The sequence below is a fragment of the Montipora foliosa genome, chromosome 3 (assembly GCF_036669935.1).
Source record: "Montipora foliosa isolate CH-2021 chromosome 3, ASM3666993v2, whole genome shotgun sequence".
NCBI lineage: Eukaryota > Metazoa > Cnidaria > Anthozoa > Scleractinia > Acroporidae > Montipora > Montipora foliosa.
In genome coordinates this window covers 24041548-24051547 of record NC_090871.1, presented here as the reverse complement: position 1 = coordinate 24051547, position 10000 = coordinate 24041548, and the positions used below count along the sequence as shown (strand labels likewise).

The 10000-nt window shown below is 39.8% G+C and overlaps 1 protein-coding gene across 1 annotated transcript in view; it reads right to left on the bottom strand.

The window, feature by feature from the left end:
* The window catches only part of LOC137994647 (uncharacterized), an 18068-nt gene extending 9647 nt beyond the window's left edge, over positions 1-8421 (bottom strand). The window contains exons 1-5 of the mRNA XM_068840254.1: positions 8157-8421; positions 6068-6382; positions 3013-3330; positions 2014-2273; positions 945-960 (exon numbers count right to left, since the gene is read on the bottom strand). Of these exons, the coding sequence (XP_068696355.1) occupies positions 945-960; positions 2014-2273; positions 3013-3330; positions 6068-6382; positions 8157-8316 (1069 nt within the window). The 5' untranslated portion in view covers positions 8317-8421. The remainder of the gene's footprint in view (positions 1-944; positions 961-2013; positions 2274-3012; positions 3331-6067; positions 6383-8156) is intronic.
* Between the last annotated feature and the right edge of the window lie 1579 nt (positions 8422-10000).

Here is a 10000-nt window from a genome sequence, read left to right as displayed (position 1 = left end):
GGTCGTGGCGGTACGAACCGAGAGAAGCGAAAACGACCAATACAGTCCCGTGCAAGTGAGGTTAGTAAGTTGTTTATTATATGGCACTTTTTCTTTGAGCGATCGGACACTTCTCCGCTTGGTGAATGTTCGTAGTCTTTCAATCTTCCATCAGAGAACTGTGAAAGGTAAAACTAAATTTCGCTTTAAGCCTTCTTGTGTTTCACTCAATTTCCCGAGAGATGCAAAAAAATACGGTAACGGATCGTTTCCATGCTGATGTTCTGTACTGTAAAATCCCGACCAAAAACCAGCCAACCTGAGTGCTTCATTTAGCCTGAAAATTCCCTGCCAAATAATAATTAAGCTTTTTTCTCGCTTATTTTGAATCATGCCTATCAATCCTTGTGCCTAGGTTCTTATGCTTTTGCATATCGCAAAAGTTGGAATCAAGCTAAAGACGCAATGCCGGTTACTTTCCTCGCTAACAGTTTTCAGCATGCACGATTTTAATGATAGAAAAGGCAAAACAGACAGTAATACAAGACAACTGGAGCCAGAAATATGGTTACTTGCACTGTGTCAAAAAACAGGAAGGGCTCCCATCAAGCCTGTGCCCATATATACGAGTGACCTAACAGTTTTTTCTTCCAGATATAAATCAGCATTTATTCGTTTATGGAGTATCTGAACTGCAATATTTAACAATTATTCGCCGAAGGCGAAGTGATTATCGGTGAATATTCACCAATAATCACTGAGCCTGAGGCGAATAATTAATTGTTTTATTATAAATACACAGGTGATTATTTCAAAAAAGAGAAGAAAAAAAACATTTTAACGCGAAATCATCTCTTCTTACAGTTGCAAAACGACTACTGGCAGCCATTTTGTCCGTCGAGGTGATTATCGGCTGATAATCCGAGATAGCGAGCCAATGAGAGCGCGCGATTTTGTATAATCACCTGTGTATTTAATATACTAAAATGTGATATATGGTGATAGTTTACACATTCGCTGTTCAGTGAAGAATGCGCTATTTTTTTCTGTAATTATGTGACACTGCATAAGTCGTTTCTAATGACAATGCGAATCAAAATGGTTCGAAGCGCAGTCTTGCACTTAAATTAAAGGAGTATTTTTAGGTTACCTTATTTCCAGAGAATTAGTAATTTCATCCCGACCTCGATTCTTTATCTGTTTTGCTAATGTCTTAGAATGTTTAACACACATATTCTCTCACATTCGCTCACTTTGGTGGTTGGTTGGCCGCATCGTTCAAAGATGCTCTCAATGTGACTGCGCGATGCAGTTATGAGCTATGCTGTCAGTCGATATTTGACTCTGTGGCTGCGTGATGCAGCTCGAGTCAAATACCCACATTTTACCCCTGTTCACCATAGAGTCTCCAGTACCTCAGTGGTTAGAGCATCCGTACTACATCACGGAGGGTCGTGGGTTCGAATCCCATCTCTGGCTCGGATTTTTCCGAGTTCCCAGTGGGTTCAATTGTTACACTTTTCATTTAATATGCAGTGTCCCCAAGAGCATTTGAAAACAATAGTTAATGCAAAATTTGGGGGGCAAACAAAGTGTATTATGGGGAATTCGAAATAGAGAATGTCTTGATGTTGAAATTGCGGTGGAAATGAATGCAATTACCCACAGTTTAAGCCACAAGATTAAGGCAAACGAATCAAATAGTTCAAAAGAATCTAAGCTTTTCGAAAAATAAGAAGTGTTCTTTGCACATCGCCCACAGCACTTCCGTGATTTTGCTTAGATTCTTGCATGGCATGAGCTAATACGTGCTAACTATGACATAAGTTTATAAGTTGCTTTCGACAACGGACAGTGCATTGCATTTCCACATTTTAAAAATGTTTTGAGGAAATGTTCAGAATGTTACTTTTAACCAGCAATCAGTTACTTTTAACCAGCAATCAGGTAAATCATACATCGTTCGAAGTGTTTAGGTTGTGTGCAGTGTAAATTCCCGGGCCAGTTTAGTTGGTGATACCTACCTATTTTAACGAGAAGTGATGTTGTGAAAGTTACTGATCCTAGCCTGTTACTTGCGTTGCATTGATAGGTACCAATGTCTTGGAGGCTAAATCTTGAAATTTTAAGTGCGCCATTAATACCCACTGATCTCCCTTGCGGTAATGAAGAATAGGCCTTTGACCATTGGATCACTGGTGGCGGATTGCCAAACGCTTCACAAATAACAACAGCTGTTGAACGCTTTTCAAATAAAACAACTTCGCCAGGGACCTTAGTAAAGACTGGAGAAACTAAAGAAGAGCAGAAATATGTCATCTATTTCGAAAGATTGAGTAACGAGCGAGATGTCGAGATTACGCCACGCTACGGCAGTAATGGTGTCGGCCTTTGTCTTCATCGGAAACTGAATCTCGCACTCTTCCTTTCAACTGTTAATCTTGAAGACACTCGGTTTCACAAGATGTTACGACGGCCATGTTTGCCGGTCCCATTCAAATTCGTTGGAATTCAGCTCTGTTCCTGTATCAACGTTTCCTTAAGTTTTGGCCGATAAAACATGGCCACCGATCATGTAAGTGGAAACTAAGAATTCTAAGGAGGAGTGGAGGGTTATGCACAGTTTTTACAAAGATCTATTCGCAGTTACAGAATATAAATGTCCCGTATACCGTTATCAGTGTCAATTTTCAAGGTGATATTTGAAAAACGGGGGAAATACGGTGCTCCCCTTGTGGGTACTGAATGTTCTTGTTTTTTTTTTTTTTTTCTTCATCAGTTTAATATCTAAGGGTCTGCCTTGACTGTCATCTTAGAACTTTTTGAAATGTTCTCCGGTGAACTTGTTGCCCAACCAAAAGTTACTATGGGATCGGGAGGGAAGAATTGAACTACACTGGAAGAAGAGGAGACCTGTATATTCTGACCTACTGCTCGTGACACGAAAAGGGCATCAGAAAGTAAACTGTGAACCAAACATCGGTCAGAATATAGGCTACCTGCAACCTTTTGTCTTTAGAGAGTGGTTCTGACCTTCGACAAAGAGCTCGATCACTTTTTCATCTTTTCCCAGCAAATTGGTTGCTCTGCAAACGTATTTCCCTGAGTCGTTATAGACAGCCTTCTTTATCACCAGTTTGTCTTGTTGATCATTGCTGTTTACCAGTCGGGAGCCATTCATCTTACTCCAGAATACTCTCGGCTTTGGATTACCATCAGCTGAGCACTGGAAAGTAGCAGGTTGATTTTCAGTCACCGTCATTGAAGCAGGAGACACAGTCACTTGTGGCACAGATATGGACTCTCCTGGTTCTCCCTTAGGTCCCGGGTGTCCAGGGTGTCCTGTTTTACCTTCAAGCGAAGAAGATTCAGGTAATTTTTTTCATAACTCGAACCTTTAAGGGTAATCAGGTGTGACTTGCATCTCAGTGGCAGTTCGAGTTGATGGGTTAGGGTGTAAAATTATCTAACTGAAGAGAAAGAAAAACACTGAGTTCGTGCGCACTTTGGTTAGCTTACCGAGGATTCGAGTTACGTCAGCTCTATCAACAATGCAAAGAAGAAAATCGTACAAAGCTTTGATTTGAAAACTGTTTTAAGTCTGTGAGCTAAAAGGATCACTTCATCTCTTGCGTGATTTCAAAAAGACGCTTTCTCGTGTTAAAAAAATCTAAGAAATTAAATGAATGAATTATAAGGTTCTCTTATTTGTTTTTAAAACGTTACATGGCATTGTGCCAGACTACATTACCAATCTACTTGAGTTACAATCTGGGTCCAAGTATACCTTGAGATCCACCAACGGTCGTCTCCTTGTCCCGTTCAAGCGTAAAGCTTAGAAGACAATAAACGATCGATTGTTTGCAGTAGCTGCACCTTCACTCTGGAACTCAATGCCACCTAAGTTACGCATGATCTCGCACCTTACCTCGTTTAAACGTCAACTCAAGACACATCTCTTTGGGGCTCCATTTTATTAATGGAAATAGAAAACTCACTATAGCTTTTATTTGCAATACTATTATTGTAATTTTAGATCTACCTTAGGTACAAATCTTATTATATTTTATACGTAACTTGGATATTTAGATAAGTTTTATTAATATTATAGTCTACATTTTTATTGTCACTATTACATAGATCTTTATTTTTGGCATTGTAATGCGCACATGTTCATTGTATCATCAAGGCGTGCAATAGAAGTATTAAATTATTATTATTATTATTATTATTATTATTATTATTATTATTATTATTATTATTATTATTAACCAGGTTTTGGAGACATATTCATGTAAAAAAGCGTTCTCTGGGTAAAGATTTTAAAAAACGTAAGCTTTCGGCTTCCAGACTAAAGCCTTAAAAAAACTAAAATATAAATACGCGAGATGGAAATATATACAAAATGGAAGTGTGAGAAAAAAATGTAAAAACCGTAAAAGGGAAAAATGTGCTAATCTAAAAGAATATAGAGTATTGTTTTGCACAAAGGCTTGGAGTTATTTTCGGCTTCATTAGAGTTAGCGGTGTGCCAAGAACCAAATGAAATCATCCCGCGACTCTTAATCAAACCAAAGGATTCTCCTTGTCGTGAGATAATTTAGTCAATCCTCGACCCCCTTGTGAAGAAACCGACTTAAGACAAAGGCGGACAAAAGCTTTCTATTACTTTTTGAATAGCTTCTCCAACGATAGATTGCACGGCATGTAACGTGTGACACTCCTTGACAGATGGCAAGATATTCTCAACAATAATGTTGAACCCCATACATGAAGATTTCCCATTACCGATACATCCCATGATTGAGACGTTACGTTCCGATCAACCACGCCCTCGGCCGTTTTCTGCTCAACTCGTTAGTACCCAAGACTTACTCCCGGGCATTTGGTACGAAAACGTCATCATTACCCATTTATTCCCGTGCGTGCCTAGTTCTGGCAAATCGAGATATTTTCTGGTATACCAGATATGTAATACTATAGACCTTATTCATAAATGGCGGTCAATTTATAATTCTTTTGTCGAAGTACAAATTAGCCTACCAAGCCTCCATACCATACAGTGAATTGAAAAGAATTCTTGCTTTAAAATGAGGCTTGGTAGGCTAATTTGCACGTGGACAAAAGAATTATAAATGCGACCGCCATTTATGAATAAGGTCTATATCACTGTAACTCTATCTACGAGCAAGCTACAATGATACCTCCAGGGGCAATAAAACACTCCTCATTAGAATTCTTTATACAAAGAATAACAATGAGGTCCGGCTTATTTTTGTGTGTGCTAATGTATTCCCCTCACATTTTGAACCTTTGTTCGGACTCCCGAGGAGGAACATGCTTTTTGTGAAACGTTTATGAAGCCGTTCAAAAAAACTCGCAGCACGGGTCTAAAAACACTGGCCGTCTCATGTTTTTAAACCTGATAAAACACTGATGCTCGTTTTTCAAACAGTACATAATATAAGCTGGTCTCGACTCTCCACTTGTTACTCAGTCTTGACTCTAGATTGTCAGTTGAAGCGAACTAGACTGCCCTATGAGACAAAAAACGCTATTTACCAGTTAGAATACATGAAAAGGAGTGATGAAGAAGTTAAAGTAAAGATAAGAAAACATGAAGCAAGCTACAACAAGTTGCAAAATTGTTAAAAAAAACACCTTTTCTAGCTTCCAATACCCGCCGAATCTAGAATTTCAACCTTTTCCACTTCCCCTCCCCTCTCCCCCTTTCAATGTTGAATTTTGAAGTTTTCAACATTTCTTTGTCTTCCTAGAAACACTGATAAGTGGGGGGGGGGGGGTGGGAGGGGGAAGGGAGGAGGGGGGCTGCAGTGTGAGAGATCGATAGGTAAATTAATAACGCCCCAAGAAGGTGAAGTGTCTCCACTAATTTTGCAACTTGTTGTAGCTAGTTTCAGAAAACTGTGCTCAATGATTGAGTTCAATTTGGAATAGTGTTGGTTGATTCATTGTGAAATTGTTTACAAAACGCAGAAGTTGGAGAAAATCAGAAAAAGTAAGCCAAGAACCTTTCTTCAGTGTCTCAGAGACAGAAATATTTCACGGAGTTAATTATCTTAATTACCTTTTTCTCCCTTGACACCGCTTTCTCCAGGATCTCCCCTCATGCCTTGTTTGCCAGGCTCACCTGGTGGACCCATGACACCTTGTATTCCCTTTCTACCTTTGGTACCTTTGGATCCTCTTTTACCGCGAGGACCTTGAACTCCCTTTGGTCCAGGGGGACCTGGTAGACACACTTTTTCTGAAAGGCGACAGGACTTGACAATAAGCGATTCCACATATTTCTCCATTCCTTGACGAAAATCGTTTATGTTGTCAGATTCAGTGTTGTTAACAGTAAGATGCCGACGGACAATTTTATTTCTTTCCATTAGATCTGCAAAGGAAAAAATCTTGTAAATCTCAAAGATCGTTTAGGTAACAACTTTAATGGCTCTTAGAACGACGATACATCCGTTGCGGCGAATGTTTGAGTGAAGATGCTGTCCCGAATGTTATTTGTAGGAAATAAGAGAGTGTCAGAAACAAACAAAGGCAAAATATCTTAAGTAAGAAAATTAAAAAAAGAAGTCATGAGGCTTTAAGAATAAAAAAGCCAGAAAAGCAGATATTAAGTTGTACACAAGGGTTCTGTAAAGACAAGGAACTGTGAATCTATGTCAAGAGTTAAATAAGGCCGACCTTTATTATTTCAACTCGATTAGCAAAACAACCTAAATAGTAGAAATGCTGCCGATAGGAAGGGAGATGTTCAATTATGCTTGCAATTTAACGACGGTTCTTGCGTAGAATTGAGGGGAGATTTTAATAGGTCTTGAGCATGGACGGTAAAAAACGTGGACCCTCAATTGGACCGTTCTTTGGACCCCACTCTAGAGAAGAAAGAAAAAAATAGACGGAGGTTCAAGATGACCAAGAAATAAATATTTGTTCAAATATTTGGTTGGAAAAAAAGTCAATCTCTGTGAATCTCAGCAGTTTGAGCCTTTTTTTGTTGCGAGACAGTGAATCATTATAGTTTCAATCCCTTGCGTTTCGAACAAAATGTGTTCTTCTCCCGATTTGAGGGCTGCCTCGTTCGTTCGCTTCAGTTTCACTCACTGCGACAGCAATGAAAGAGTTCATCATTGAGTCAAATGGCAAAGCACTAAAATCTCTATTTCGATTTTGTTTTTTTTTTTCCCTAATGTACGCCACTTGGAAATCGAAAATCAGTATGTCATTTCCCAAACTCAAGTTGATGCTGTTTCCTTTATCTCGGCGCAGTTTCCACAAAGAGGATTTTTCTTTGAAGCGAGATTAATTTATACCGAGGCAAGGTTTTCTGGCCAGCTAAGAATTTCTAAATGATCAAACCGTCTCTGATTCCTTTTGGGAACCAAGATTTGTGATTTACCGTACAATTTTTTATCCAACGAACGAAATGATATATGAAATTAATCATATATTGACCTTCGGATATGAATTCAAGTGAAGCTATGATCCTCGCAGTTCTAAAAGCAGTTTTTAGCAATTGCGTAGCGTGAAAATTGCAGGACTTCAGCGGGGTTTGAACCCGTGACCTCGTGATGCCGGTGCGACGCTCTAACCGACTGAGTTCTGAAGCCATTCGAGACCAAAAATGACAAGCTCACAATATCAGTGACGTCATAGCTCAGTTGGTTGGAGCCTCGCAACGGCATCGTAAGATCACGAGTTCAAACCCCCTTCAAGTCCTTAATTTTTCAGGCTTCTCTACGCTAAAAATTGCTTTCGTAACTTCGAGGATCATAGCTTCACTTAATTTTTTATACGTTTGACTGTTTGAGACAGCGTGCAAACGACGATCGATTAAAAAAGGGTTACCCTCCAATGACCCTCGGCAAGTTAAGATGTTCACTGTTTATTCATCTGATGACACCTCACGTGAGACTGGTCAATACCCTATAGCCTCCTTCGTATCTAAGAGTTTCACAAAGACGAAACTATTATCTAACATACAGATCGAAGTTATCTTCTTCCTTGTGTGGTTTTGGTGTTTGACAGGAGTCCTTTTAATGGCGCTTTGCAATTTACCTGCACAAGGTAAATAACGCAATAAACACTGATCGCATTTTTTTCGCTCTACTGTACATTGCTTACAAGGTTTTCACAATTTCGTAACAACTTACCCCTTGAACCATCCTCGTTTTTGTGCACTTTCACGGGATACATGGCTCTTTGTTTCAGAATTACTTTGATTTGTTGAATTTCCTCGGAAAGCTCTGCCTCAGCCATTTTCATCTCGCGAATCACTCCCTCGTTTCTCGCGAAAAGAGCAATGGTCAACATAATCGCAAACACAGACTAAACAGATGAATATTTATGAACATGAGCACAATTTCCTCCTGATACAGACGGTTCAGGTTCTGCACTTTCCTTGTTACATTTAGCCATTTTAGCTTTATGTGAAAACTCCACTAAACAGTGTGGTACCGTATTATGTATCACGAAAACAGGAAGACTAAATTCAATCTCTCAAATATGAGAGTTGATGAGAATTGACGAGAGAGGGTGATCGAGAAAGCGAGAGTTGACGAGAGTCTGTCAAGAGTATTCGTGCATAAACAAAAGAGAGAGCATGTGAACTACCCTGGGAAAATATGGTGACTAGCCAGCCGGTACATATATATTGAGCTACTGTAGCCTGACCGGTAAAATGAATTTTGAGCACCAAATGAAAACTTTCTGCATGAAAAGCTTCTGCATCTTTATTTCTAACGCTTATGTTTAATGAGGAAGAAAGGATAATTATCCAAAACGAGGTAAACGAGAGACTGGATAAAGCGTTGTTACGAGAAGAGTTACTTTAACAAAATTGTCACAGCCGGTTGCGAGTTGAAGGCGGTTAACACTCACGGCCATACCTTAACATTAGACATTTTGCAACAATTACAGGACGCAATATCCTACCTTAATACGACAAGCTTACCGCTGTAAAAAGAATAAAAACAGGCAAAAACATCCGAAACTCAAATGAGAAACCATCGCTCCGGGTTCGACTCTCTGCCTCGTCTATCGTGAATCTTCTCTGCATGTATAAAATGTTTGTTTCTTTGAAGTAGACTTGAAGTTTGAAGTAGATTGTACGTCGTGTAAGTTGAATAATAAGGGAAATGTCAGTTTGAGAAATTCTAGCTGCAATCTCCACAAGGATTACTAAGCACTAGGTTCAGGCCACAAGGTCATCAAGCCCCGCTGAGAGGCCAACGCTTACGTTGCGCTTCCTCGATACCGGGGAAACATTCCGATCGCTACATTTTTAATTTCGGATTGGTACGGCAACGATATCTTACATTGCTAAGGAAGTTTCCCAAGATATCTCTCAAGTCCTTGGTTCTTTTTTATCAAAAAAAGCCGGCTGGAAACAAACAGTAAATGCTGACCGCAAACATCTCGCTCAAACTCTCGTGTGCGGCCAAATGAGACCAAACTCCCGCCAGCTCTCATGATCAATTTGAGCAGGTTCAAATTGGATGAGCCCTCTAGAGAGAATGAGAGAGTTCCTGGCCAAACGAGAATGAGAGTTTCAACTCTCGTCAACTCTCATCAACTCTCACTCTCGTTTGCCAAAGGCTTTCGGCTCAGACTTCCAGCCGCTGGTGTCTCGTTGCGCAACAAGACACCAGCGGCTACAAATCTGAGCATAGACGGTTGTTGGTGACTGAAACTATCGACAACGTTGTCCAAGCCATCTTCAGAATTGAACGTGATCCCCGCCAATGATAAAAAAATAAGGAGAAAACTAGACCCTAGTAGGAATGCGCCAGTTTTTCGATATCATTCAGTATCGGGTATAGGAATTTAAAATCGAATGGTAAAAGCGCCAGAGAAAAACAGTTTCCAAGGTAAAGTAGTCGGAAAAAGACTGAAAAGTGGTAGAAGGAAAACATGAGCTTATCGTTCAATGGTCCAATAGACCACAATAGCTATAAGAGTTCTTTACAGCGGTTACCAGTCACACGTGCCCCTCAAA